Source organism: Argopecten irradians, chromosome 7 (genome assembly GCF_041381155.1).
Source record: "Argopecten irradians isolate NY chromosome 7, Ai_NY, whole genome shotgun sequence".
Lineage (NCBI taxonomy): Eukaryota > Metazoa > Mollusca > Bivalvia > Pectinida > Pectinidae > Argopecten > Argopecten irradians.
In genome coordinates this window covers 46,298,185-46,312,136 of record NC_091140.1, presented here as the reverse complement: position 1 = coordinate 46,312,136, position 13,952 = coordinate 46,298,185, and the positions used below count along the sequence as shown (strand labels likewise).

The window sequence follows — 13,952 nt, the reverse complement described above, 5'->3', positions numbered from 1 at the left end:
GTATGAAAATTACGGCACATACGCCTAATATCCGAAGGGCCATAACTCGCAAAGACATAGGGAAAATTTGCCAATTCTGGAAGTTTAGGTTTTTGTTTGCATCAACCGAAATACTAGTAATTCGCATCGTTACATTTTGTTTCCATATTGTACCCTTGAGATATATCTAACCATATTTAAATGAAGTATAGACTGTCTTATCAAAGATATCATATATGTGTTAGCCTTATCCAGTTTCTCATTTTGCCTAAAGCTATTAAACATTCGATTGTTTATTCTAAGGCCAAAAAATATGTCTATTTAGGGTTACCCGACCAACCCTAATTTTTTAGCCCAGACCTTAATTTTCTACGAAAAAAATAAATGTCGGGATTTCGATCTCAGTCTCCGGTTCCGCCCATTACTTTAGAGTGACAGACACTAAAAAAATCCCGACCTACCGAACCTATTTTTTCCAATGTAACCCTTTGTTTGGCCTGAACTCTGTTATTCCTTGTCAAAGTAACTATATAATGTCACTATATACTTATAGTCTTTAAATACCACCAAAAGGACCAAGTAAATATGGTCTAGATCCTCATAACCAAGTGGGAAATTGTGATGAGACTTACCATTGGCTAACCTTGAGAAAGTGACCTTATTAAGGAGGTGGTCGTTAAGGCAGGTATTACTGTACTTCAGGTACAGGAGAGTACAGCTTTATGACTAGTGTGTAAAAACCTATGAACAATATCATAAATATTTTATGAAGTTTTGTTATTGGATGAGAAGTAAGGTATCCGGCAATATTTCATGAATTGATAGTTCGTTAAATCACCTTCGGCCTTACGAAATATTTTACGACCGGCTGTCAACTTACACTTGAGCTTAAATACAGTATTCCGAAGAATAATTATCTTGATTTCAGTAGTAACTACACAAAGTCTGCTACCGCTTGGTGTTTTCCCTCGACTAACCCTTCATCATGACGGGTTACCATGACAACTGTACGACGTCACTACAGGATGTCCAGGATGACCAGGATTCTCTGTAAGTAATGAAAGGGGATGATTTATTCAATAATTCAACCTTTGCTATTATGACTGAAGGAAAGGCCTTAAAGTTTCAATAACCATTAATTATGCACTGTTAAAAAGTTCAATTTATGGAAATAATACCCCCATTTGAGAAGGGACTCCACATAAGTTTTATGTCCGTAACAGATATTCCGTTTTTGGTCAGCTGATTATATTGGAAGGTGGTCTATCACTTGAACGCTTGCAAATAAAGAGCGATAGCACTGAACTTCTGTCGGATGAAAATTACCTTCGTCGGATCGTTAAAGCGTTTGAACCGCTCGATTATATAATGAGCTGACTTCAAAGCATCGTATTCCCGTTGATGGGATTTGTTATAATGGGGAAAAATGGTAACCGCAAACTGAAGCTGTCAGTGTGTAGGATTGAATTTTGAAGATTAAGTTTTTTCTTATATTTTCATGTATATGTTACCTTAGAAGTGCTTCGCACTTCGTGCCATTCGGACACGAAGGGCTGCGTCCTTATTAAGTGGACATTAAGTCTAATTAAATAAATAAACCAACCAACCAACAATCGCAAATGCATTTCTACTCCCTATGTGCTAACAATAACAAAAGTGACTTATTAAATGTATTTCAGAAAATTTCTGCAAATCATGTTAAGCGCTTGAATACAAATAGACATACATTTTCTATCAAGAATCTCCTTTAAATTACATAAATTATTATGCCAAAGCAAAATCACCAAGTCGAAGTTGCTTCAAAGGAAAAAAGATTATATAATGATCATATTTATAACAGAACGTTTTACTTTGCGTTAGGTTGCAACCTGCGTTGGAGAAGCATGAAGCTGCATTGTTGATGTTGCTTGGATTCGGGGGCCTGTCCGTGACCCTCGCCCTCATCCAGTCTGCTCTCAGACGACACGTGTACCACGACCAGCAACACCTTGACACTGCATTCGATGCCGGGGGCAAGGTCACTCTCAGCCTCACTGCCGTTACTGTGACGTCACAAATGCTCTGGCCAGCCGACTTCCTGCAAAGTGCCACAGTTGCGATTAAGGTTTCTCCGTCATATGTTTAATGTCTATCATTGAATTTCTTTCTGAATGGAGAAAAATATTGTCTGCTCTGTTGTGAAAAAACACAAATAAGGTTTGGACGAATCGATCATTCATCTTTTCAATGAGATCTTAGATGAGTTTGTTACTGGTCGAAATCCGTCAATATTTGCAAGAGTTAAGGGACTTGATAACTTGATTTAGTTATTAACAATATTTTCAACAGTAAAAAACAATTTTTGTGATGTTTAAACTGCTGTGCAGGCGACACATCCACGTCCGTGGATATCTTGTTTTGATATATTTATCTTGAAAACAAGGATACAAAAGGATCTTAAGTATGTGAATTTCCCCTCTACTTCATTTATGCTTTATAATACAGACCGGATTGGGCGGAGCGTTGTTCTTCTCCATTGGTATCGTTCTGGACATCCTCTTGTTTCCAATGCTATCTATACACCTGAAAACCAGAGCCCCTGGAGCAAAAACATTCCTCCAGGTAAAATAAATAACAATAGGAAAATATTTTGTTTTGTCTTTCTTCAAAGAAGTATCGGTTAAAACTTTTTGTATAAATCCGTAAAAGAAACTTAACAACAACAACTTTCAATCCACGACTATCTGTATGGTACTTCTCTTCTTGGCCTTAATCAGACGCTCTAATTGTCTTGTGTCAGATCGGCGACTTTTCTGAAAGTGAAAAATAATGAGTATGCGTAACTTTCATTAAAATACCACTTCATAGTGGTTTTTTTTTCAATTATGTGGAGTACTAAATGTCATACTCATCGAAAATGTGTTTTCTTGTGTTCGCAGATAATCTACTCGAGATTCGGGAAAGCTGCACACATTTACTTCTGCTGTGTTGCACTCTTGGCAAACCTCGTTACCATGACTTCGTTGGTGTTGGCGGGAAAAGCCAGTCTGCACGTGCTAGTAAAGGACTCATCAGACGAGTTTGTCATCTTAATTCTCGCTGTCCTCTTCGGATCTTATTGCCTCATTGGTGGCCTTGGAACGACCTTCTATATATCTTACTTCAACACGGCCTTGACCTTCGTTACTTTGCTTGTGTTTGTAGTCATGGTCAGTTTCACCGACAAAGATCCGAGTCAGGACTATGCCACGAATGAAGCTCTGTATGAAGCAATGACGTGTATTTCAGGACCGGACGGTAACCATGACAACTCTCTCATGACTTTTAGGTCAAGGTCAGGAATTATTTACGGTCTGATGTTATTCTTCATGGCTACTTCTATAAGTTTTTGTGATCAGGCTAACTGGCAGAGTAGAATTGCTGCGAAGCCGGCACAAGGAGTGCTTGGATTCTTCATAGCAGCTTATGTCTGGTTTGCTATTCCAACAACAATATCAATGACTTCTGCAATGACGTATATGTCACTCAGCTATCAGAACGGCACACATTTACTCACTTCCGGTGACATAGATTCAGGTACGTTGAATAGTAGTAAATACATTTTGTTGCTAAATGATGAAGAATTTTGAATGGCAAAAATCGATAATGTTGATGCCCGATTACTGTATCTGTCTAGTTTTAAACTTTTAAATCAAATTAAACGCTTTATGACCTTTTTCTTAAAATTCAATTTTTTTTTTTTTTTTTTTTTGATAATCATCATGAACCGCAATTGGCGGATCGCCAGCTGTCAATCAAACTGCTTGGTACCGCCCCCTTTTGCACGTGACCTTAGCCGCCAATTCGAATGCTCCGACATCACAGCCATTTGTTTACGTCAACACTGTAGACTTGTATTTCCGCGCATAGACTGATGATAGAAGCTGGACGTTATTTAAAGATCCCTCGGGACGAAAGACTTTTTAAAAATTGTAATGACGGACACATAGAGGACGAAGTCCATTTTCTATTTGCCTGTGATAAATATAGAGCACAACGTCAGAAATTAATCAATGTATGCCATGACGTATGTCCAAATTTTTTACACTTAGATTCACTTAACCAATTTATATGGCTCATGAACAACGAAAACATGAGTATCCTCGTGCCTCTGTCTGATTTTATTTCACAGAACCTTCGTCGGTAATCATATAACTCAATTTCCCACTGAAACGACACAGCCACTTCTCGATAGAAGCTAACTATCAAATTGTATACATTTTAACTATCTATCTACTGCTGGTTGTATATCTACTATTATATAACCTTTATAATTATCTAGTTATGAATTTCTAGTCATATAAGTGCGTTTTCACTTTAAAAGTTGTCCTGTATGATGTCTACTTTATGTAATCATAAATGTTTTGTTTGTAAATGCCCCGTGCGGGACCTTGATTGGTTTAATAAACATTATATATTGTCTATTGTCTATTGTACGGCGTGTGTAATTTGAAAATGCGGGTTAGCGTTGGCGTTGGGATAAATATAACAGCAACAATCGACATCCTGATAAATTTGTTAGAAATGTTTTATTAAACCCCTTTCCTGAACCTGGAAGATCGCTGGACAAGTGGATAAAACCGCCCGAGGCAACAGCTGATGTTCTGAAAGCACGTCTACGTGTTACACATGTGTTCAAAGGTAAAACTGTAGGCCTATGTAAGTAACTCATAAAATATTCTGTTGTGCATAGGCTGTGTCATATTTTTACAGATCATCAAGAAGTGTTAGCTCTAAATTTGTTACTATCAAGACCTGAAGGTATAAAGTCGGTAACGTGTGTGGCCGTGACTGAACTTCCTATATATAGGCCCAAAGTGTACAATACCAGAGACTAGCTAACATTATAGTTATTAGATACATGTACATGCATGTGTATGGTTTAGACGACAATATATTTTTGTCAGTAGGGCCTCGTGATATCTGTATAAATGGTCTATATACAATGTACGATTGGTACTTTTGTACACTAATGTCCAATTTTGTTCAAAAAAAATATGACAAGTCAAGTGCATATACAATGTATAGCCTAGTGACTAGATAAAACCAAAGATTCAATGATGCATTATCAGTATTACTTAGTGCATTTTTATAGGGAGTGAAAATACTGTGTACATGTAGTACATACATTAATATTCCTAACACACTGAAACCTTTACACAATGCATTTAAGTTTCTGATTTATGTAAAACTTCCTAAGATGAAAAAAAACTTAGTCCCTCTTATAATTAAAGTTGCTTGAAAGTAATTATTTGAACTCTTACACTATATACTGTATATATATTTTTTAATCCTGATCATCACTTTAAACATGGAGGGCCAACCATCCCTAATCCACAGTCTGTTTCATTATATAATGTTTTAAAGTACATATTTGATAATGCAATAGAATATATTTAATCAAATAATATACTTTAAGCAGATTATTGATTTTTTTTCTTCAAATTTTCATATACATGTGCATTCCAAAATCTATACCCAACCTTTCTTAATAATTCATGTATTTAATGTCTCTTATTATTGAAATGTGACCTATATATTTGTTTTAATCTGGTGTATTGTACTTTTATGTACAAGCTTGCCACACCCTGCTGAAAACAGCTTTGAGAAGTGATCAGGTTCCTATACATGTATAGTTACAATATTAATCACATTGATTTTATCATTTGTTGCATCATGTCTGTGATTTTTTTATAATCTGTGTACATGCATATTAATCAGTCTGAAAGTCATTGTGATGTCTGATTTGATTTATTTATAGACCCTAATTTCAATGTTTCATGAACATTTCTTAACTTAACTTAAGAAATATTAAGTTATCCTTAACTTAAAAGTTTCCAATGTAGAGCATTTCATCTAAGTTATGGGAAAATCTAAAGCTAAGAAACTTTTCTTACCAGGTCACAGGTATCTTCTATAAAGAAGTGAACCCTATTTGAAAATAATACTTGCTGGATATCAGCTAAATTGAAAATTGACTGAGAGATATGCAATAAATAAAGACATGGAATTAAATATTTCTGTTTATTTATTTTCAAACAGAGTGCCATTGATTTGGGAACAAGTTGAAGAGGAAAACATACAACCAGTTGTACTTGTCAGTCATGAAAGAGTTGACATATTCAGCACATATACGCATATACAGTTATAACTATCTTGGTGAGGATCATGATAAGTGCCAGTACATGGGAACAGTCCATCCATGCTGTAAACTGAAACATTTAATTCATGTATACTCAGTGTGCTTTTAATGAACATTTAATGCATATATTGTATATGAATTGAACGAAATATTAATTTATCAATTGTATGTATTTCAACATTTGTAGTGTTATAATGACAATAGATACAGATTTTTCTATTAATTACACTATAATATATTAAAATTCAAATGAACATCAGATACAAATATATGCAACAAACCTATCTTAATATGATTAATTTAACCATAAAGATATAGGCATATTGCGATATTTGCAGGAGCTTATAAATGATGCAGATATCAATTACATTAGTTCTGTCCTGTTTAATGCATTGCACATCAATATTCTACCTTAATTAATACTCTGTGATTTTTTTTTGTATTATTGATTTTTAAAGTTATATGTTCATTAAATCATTAAATTTATTTACTGTCTAGTTAAGTGTTTTTTATTTTTTTTTTAAATCCTGCCATGATTATTAGGCCTACCTCAACATATATTTGAAAAAAAAAGTTTAAAAAATATAGGGCCCCATTAGGCTTTTGAAAAATGGCCTACAAACCTTTCCACACACAATAAGTACTAACCATGCTTTAAACCATGAATAATGAATGTCATTCAACACGGTTTTAGAAAGCGATATGCCTAACACTTCAATATTTACAGAATGCGGGTGCTCTGACTTGCATTGACTGCAATATACATGTGTGAAAGTTTGCAAAATATCAATTGACAATTTCACAGTTTTTATTTTAAAATCACTGACAAACGATATTGTCCTTCGTTTTTGTTGAAAGATTGGTTAATAAGGTAATTATGGATGAAAAGTCATCTGAAAATTTGGCGGTCGCCATCTTGTTTACATTGCCGATGTCGGAGCAAACAGAAGTAATCTCCCTTGAATCGTTGGGGGCGTGGCTTAAACATCGGCTGGCGATCCGCCAATTATTTCTGTCTTAACACCCAGTAAACTCCTCAACGTTAACTTTTTTCAGAATCAGATAATATGTAACAGGCGAGGTTTTCACCTGTCTAGATGTGAACAAAAAAAAAAGTGTTTATCTGTGTTGCAGATACACACTTTTGTGGCGGATTTTTACAACCCCACTAGGGCTAATTGTAATAATGTTTGGTAATGTAGTTTCAAAATACTTTTTGAGTGAAAAACGATTTGTTTTGATGTCATAATGTTATTGTTTTAATTCTTCATGATAATAAATATATGTCACCTATGGTGGCCATTTCAATGTCTATTCTGTATTGAGTTATTTTTAAGTTGGAGGAACATAAAAGGCAGCTAATTTATTAGCTTAATTTATGTTTACGAAAACTTAAGAATACTTATAAATATAACATTAGATATTAAGTTTAGGTAGCTATATAGGCTTATACTGCCTGCGTGTAGGCATGTTATCATATTGTTTTTTATAAGAATCTTAAAAAAACTTGGGTAGCTTTAAAAGAGGTTTATGGGGTAAGCACCTTTAATATAAATTGTAATTTGTGGGGAGATAAATGATTCTGGGAACTCTGATTGGTCAAAATATTTAGGTTTGGGTTTACATGGAGAGGCGCATGCGCAACTTTCTCAGTTTATATTTAGAAAAGAAAGACGAAATCCTTTGTGTTAAAGCTTAAACAAATTTTAGTGTTTGGGACAATTTTGCAACCCACCCACGTGCCACCCTCTTCATCATTTATTTTTGTTTGTCAGTGTGGCGGATTTTTACAACCCCACTAGGGCTAATTGTAATAATGTTTGGTAATGTAGTTTCAAAATACTTTTTGAGTGAAAAACGATTTGTTTTGATGTCATAATGTTATTGTTTTAATTCTTCATGATAATAAATATATGTCACCTATGGTGGCCATTTCAATGTCTATTCTGTATTGAGTTATTTTTAAGTTGGAGGAACATAAATATAGTTACCCAGGTTCGGTACTCTGGGTTCTGTGCCAGTTATGATATAAAACAAGAAGGCACATAAACATTAACTAACACATATTTATTATACCCCGTGGATATTAAAATAAATACATATCAAAGACTACCAAATATTTCCTATAACCTAGTCAACCTGCCCTACACAGTAGTTACTATTAAATCTTCACATACTGGGGACAGGGTGCGTGCGTAATAAGCCACTCCGACCCAGTTCCACAGGACAATTTACTTAACCTATAATAATAACCCTACACATGAGTATATACCTAAATCCTACATTAGAAAAGGAGAGAAAGTTAGAAAGGTAAGCTGACCTGCGACTCAACGCATCCCTCTGATTAAAGATTTACACGTGCGCTCCCTATTTATACCCATAGCTAACAATACCCTGTGTCAACCAATGAACAATAAGATTACATAACGCTTACGGAATTATTCAAGAGTGGGAGTAGATAGACTTCCGGAATATTTTCTAACGACGCTAACTGAGATCATGAGGTATAACATATATACGTATGTGTAAACTATGCAGTCCCGTTACAAATATAACGATGATACCACATTGTATAAAATTTACATTATTATATGATAACTACGAGAAAAAAGAACTGTTTATGCATGAAATGTATCATCTCTATTTTGATTATGTAGTAATTCTGAAAAAATAACCTGAAAAATATCACAGTAATTTGACTAGATAGTGCCATTTGTTACATGAACGAATAACAGAAATGAGAAACCAGCAGCTAAATTCAAAACACAATTTAATTATATATACAATATTATACAGAGATGGTTTACAATATCTAAAGTAATTGGTGGTGCTGCAAGACTAATACGATGATTTAAAGTGTTACTTATCTGTATGCGAATGTCCTGGTATAATCCGTGATCCTTCCAGGTTTCAAATTAACAATAATCACAAATCCACAAGGAAAATGAATGTCCACAGATGATTTGTAAAGTTCCAGGCAATATGAATAAATCCACACAAAGTGTTGTAATAATCCACATTTAAAGTCGCAATAGCTCTCCCAATAGAATCTTATATGGCGCTGTACAATTCTTGATATGTCTAATTGCAGGTCTCATTACAGTTCTGATTAGCCTTGGACAGCTGGAGTATATATAGCTAAACACTAATTCAAGAATAATGGAGAACTTTCTAATTCTAGAAATATCTAACTAAAAACAGTAAACAAATAAATACACAGAACTTTCTGGAAATAGAACATTCTAGATCTCTACTTATAATCAACATGTTTACAAACATAGTTGTTTATACATGATAATATTCTAGAAAGTTTTATGACCTAAATTAATGATATGACCTTTATAGGATGTATTGATAATAAAGTTATAGAAGTTATCTCCCTTATCTAATATCTACATGTATTTGTACATAACACATTACTTCCTTCTTCATATGCACTCAAAAATGTTTCAATAGCAAAATGAAAATAACACTAATTTCATAACAACGTTTGAAACATCAAGTAATGAATCATATTTTCCTCCAAGGCTTTATAACTCCGTTTGTGCTGGAAACTCTGATGGGCTCGAAAGGAGGTTACCTTCTCATCACCATGGTAACCATGGCTCTCATGTCCACTGGATCCGGTGAAGTGATGGCTGTCTCATCAATAATTGTCTACGATATATATCGTACCTACGTCAATCCATTCAGGTACGAACGTCCCGTTCTATTGTCGCATACAACACAGTGATCGAATGAGATGGAACCCTAAGGTTAAAACATACTTTTCTTTTATGTTGTTTTATGTTTTCTGAATGAATAGGATGTAAGAATATCATTACAATTTTCCATTTCCTGCTGAAGCTCAATTTGTTAATACCAACCTTCAAATGTTTTCTATACTTTTAAAATAAACCGATTCTAATTATACCAATCATTTTCATTCATTTTGAGACCTCGTATTTCAATATTTCCTACAGGAAATCATCATCGCCAACAAGTTGTTTGCTTTGTGGTAAAGAGAAAGTAACCGCCAATTCAACACATGAAAATGAACTATGTGTTTGCAAACTGGTCGATGATTGTCGTGACTGTAAAGAGGACCTTAAATTGCGCATGACCGGAAAGGATACTTTTGGCTTCCGGTATGTATGTACAACGCATGGGCTGTACCGACATTATGAGGACTTGCTGATCCACTACAAGAGCTGGTGTATTGTCTGGGTGACGATTGGTGTGGTTCCATATGGTCTTATAGTGATGGCTTCTGGTGTGAACTTGAACTGGGCCGTGTTTACATTGCAAGCACTTCTGAGCCCGTTCTTGGTGCCACTTCTTCTTACTATTGCTTGGTCTAAGAGTACCGCCGTTGGAGTTATTTCAGGTATGCTCTAAATTCACTCTAAATTGACTCGCAACAGCAGTGTTTGCAAAGCATGTTTTTTAATAATTTATCTTAGGAGATATTGGTATTGAATCAGAAAATGCTATAGTCAGATAATGTTTCCTATGATTTTAACTCCATGATAAGAAGTAGTAACACAGTAGTGAAACATACATGTTTACATTATTTTATTAATATTTTCGGAGAGAGAGGCAATGCAGTGATTCAATGAATGGTTGGATCAATTAAACAACGTTTTCATTTATCCATTTCCTAATTTTAGGCAGTGCAAGCGGACTTATTGCGGCGATCACGGGAATTTTGGTGGTGGGAGAAACAGCTCATGAGGAAGGCTTGAGAAACTTTATGGTGAATACTTCGACTGAATACAGTCTTCTGGCCGGTATTGGCGCGGGCGTCATCACAAGTTCAATTGTTACCATAACGATTTCTTTATGCACGAACAACATCCGCTCGAGTGAGGACGCTGAGACGGAATGGGAAAAGACTATCTCCATTGACAACCCATTAAACCCATGGAGAAACCTTTATAAAGAAGAACTTTCGAATATTCATCATGATACGAAAATAACCGGAAACAACATGGCCGCCATATTCCGTTCTGCCAAATTGGTAGCGTACATCGGGGGCGGTATCAGCATTTTACTTTTCCTGGTTATATTTCCGGCTGTTATGTTGAGTTTTGAGGTTCTGACGTACAGTCAATTTTCAGGATGGCTCACAACTTGCCAGGTGTGGTGCATGGTTGGGGCAGCTTTTGCGATTATTGCGCCACCTGTCGAGGAAATTATTCAAACGTTGCGTCAATATAGAAAAAATAAAACTGACAAAGCCAATGCAGTATATGAAAACAAAGCTTATGAAGCACACTTGTGATTTGTTTCTGTGTTTTTTCGCCGCAGCTATTTTCTTCTGTGAATTTTGAATATGTGTGCAAAACTAATGAATTTTGGTGAAAAAGAAACAAATGTATATCAGTTACCAACAAATATATTAAATATATATAGTAAAATACATACGAAGTATGATAGTTTCCAAACAGCGGAAGAAAGCATTGGTGGCGTACTCAGGAGCAGTGTAGTCCAGCTTGGGTTTGTTTTCAACTTTAAACAACTCTCAGATAATGTATAAACATGCTTAACATTATCTACTAATGAGTATAAAATTCAATTGAACAATATGATTGAGTTTTTATTATATATTTCTAGTAAAACAATATTTGACGTCACGTTTCATTTAATATTTATATATGATCAGTCGGGCAAGAGCAAAAATTACCTCTATGTTGTTCTGAGAACGTTGTTTATCATCTTTTTTGTCATGTGGGCCCAAATATAGATTTTCTAGGTCTCCATGTCTTATGAACGCAGACAATAGATTTGTTGCTATTTTGACGGTGGTATTAACTTTATGTTGCCATGTAAATGATGTGGTATCCTTACTCTTGTCATGTAGGCGGTATTTTTGATAACGCTATTGACGTCAAAATGACAAGATAAATGGTACATCCTTGCATACATCACTTCTACGACTTATATCTCATATGACATGCACTTTGTTGTCCTGGAGATAGCTTATGACGTATAAATGTTGATGATAAAATAGCCATCACGTGCTGATGATCGCGGAGGCCTGTGACGTGTTAAGTGGATATTTGATTTACAAGATTGGCGCTTCATCGATTTCCGCTCTCGTGTATCGTTCACTTCCGAACCTAGTGCATCTCCTTTCTCTATAAACACATTGATTAATGAAAACCCTGAGCGCTTTGGCTAATTTGTTTTGACTTGACACAGACTGCTACGATGCATGTCCCTTGAGGTCTTATACCGTTTACAAAATTTCCTTCGCGTGCGATCTTTTTTCGGAAACTTCAGAATCTAAGTAAATTTGAATTGTTATCAACGCTAATTGATATAAAACATCACTTACGTTGATAGGAGTTTTCAAATATTCAATTTTATTTTTAAATACGCTAATCGATATCGCGAATCTTGCATTCTCACGAAAGAACGTAGTTACAGAGTAGTTCACTACTTGTAGTTGTAGGATATCGATTTGGATGTCTATTTCTCCTTCTACTATCAGCTGATGAAAATAAATTTGAAATTAATTTATGAAACGCAAGTACTGACAAAAAAACGAAAAAAACACATGCAAACTATTTTTATAACACATTATGAAATATCACTTGCTTATTGTTAATAACATTCTCGCAGCATTTAATCCCAATAACTTCATATGCGGAACCTTTCTGTACTTTATAACGTGACTTATTATTCATGAAGCTTTAATTTCCTTGTTGATGGTGAAATTACACATATTGCAAAAAAATGTTGATGTAATTATCTTCATTCTAGTGTAATTGAGTGAAAATTTCTCTGAAAAAAATCATATATAACCAAATAAGGCCAAACCTATGCTTATTATTATGACCTACATCGTCAAATCATATTCCTGGTATCTGCTATTGTTTCTACATTTCCATAAAAGTTTCACTAGTACATGTAAGGTCAAATCTGTCCATAAAGTCCACCCAAGCAATAGTGTTAAATTGTATTTGTTGCCAAGTGGTCATTATAGGTAGGGGAAATGGGAGTCATTCACGTACCACGTGATAACGTTTATACTGGACTAAAGTTTCTATTGGTGATAGAATGACGTCAACAGATGATATATCGCTCTAACGTCATTTCAGTGTGAAAGTTACAAAGAGGAACGCTCCATTACCACTGGAGGTACTAGTGCGACACCAATGTTACCTGGTATCACGTGGTACGTGAAATAGTCCCGTTGTGTTGAAATTGGTTATTTGGGGTCACGTGGTTTTATCAAGCAGGTGGTCTTGATAAAGAGGTGAGGTCGCTTAGGAATGTTTGCTTACATATATATATCAAAATAAGTCGAATAAAGTTTTGTAATAAAATTTCACTCGACGACTAACTCATCATTTTGTATTTTCATACACGCGACAAAATGAATATACCGTACAGCTGGCTGCTTCAACAGGCTAAAACGTTCTCGAGAAAAACATGAAAATTTAATTTACACGGTCATTTTTTTTTCATTTTAACCACCTTTTCTCAATATTTACCGGATCAATTTTGGTGATCATAGCAATTTTCCGTGAAATCGATCAAATATCATCCCCACAAAAATATCCGGCTTTACTTTATAAGCGAGAACGATACATAATTTGAAAGTAATAAAACAAACATAATATCAATATCGATAGATACAGAGTGTATTAGTTAACCTTTGGACAAGACCGGGAAGTTGGCTTCCGCTTCTATCCCACACCACAAGTGTTGATCTTAACAACATAATTATACATTGATACAGATTATTAAAACTAATAATGACAGCAGATTAATTAAATTTTTACAGAGAAAAATTATTGGCGAAACAATCAGTGCGAATCATGTT

At 34.9% G+C, this 13,952-nt stretch overlaps 1 protein-coding gene and 1 long non-coding RNA gene across 2 annotated transcripts; one reads left to right on the top strand and one right to left on the bottom strand.

Annotated features, from left to right (window-relative positions):
* The first annotated feature begins 910 nt into the window (after positions 1 to 910).
* LOC138326700 (uncharacterized) lies at positions 911 to 11,706 on the top strand. The gene is made up of 7 exons (XM_069272704.1): positions 911 to 1,029; positions 1,840 to 2,083; positions 2,464 to 2,580; positions 2,898 to 3,534; positions 9,667 to 9,832; positions 10,102 to 10,505; positions 10,789 to 11,706. Exons 1-7 carry the CDS (start codon positions 965 to 967, stop codon positions 11,400 to 11,402), a joined length of 2,247 nt encoding a protein of 748 aa, XP_069128805.1. The 5' UTR covers positions 911 to 964; the 3' UTR covers positions 11,403 to 11,706.
* LOC138326708 (uncharacterized) lies at positions 10,677 to 12,135 on the bottom strand. Its single transcript, XR_011208940.1, has 2 exons — positions 11,805 to 12,135; positions 10,677 to 11,301 (listed from the first exon to the last, which is right to left on the bottom strand). It is a non-coding gene; the product is annotated as an uncharacterized lncRNA (long non-coding RNA).
* Positions 12,136 to 13,952: the final 1,817 nt, after the last annotated feature.

Excerpts from the sequence above, each read along its gene's own strand:
- LOC138326700 (XM_069272704.1), top strand. The coding sequence starts at position 965 with ATGACGGGTTACCATGACAACTGTACGACGTCACTACAGGATGTCCAG. Across the intron at positions 3,535-9,666 it reads TTCCGGTGACATAGATTCAG|GCTTTATAACTCCGTTTGTG; the intron begins GTACGTTGAATA and ends TTTTCCTCCAAG. Across the intron at positions 10,506-10,788 it reads CGCCGTTGGAGTTATTTCAG|GCAGTGCAAGCGGACTTATT; the intron begins GTATGCTCTAAA and ends TCCTAATTTTAG.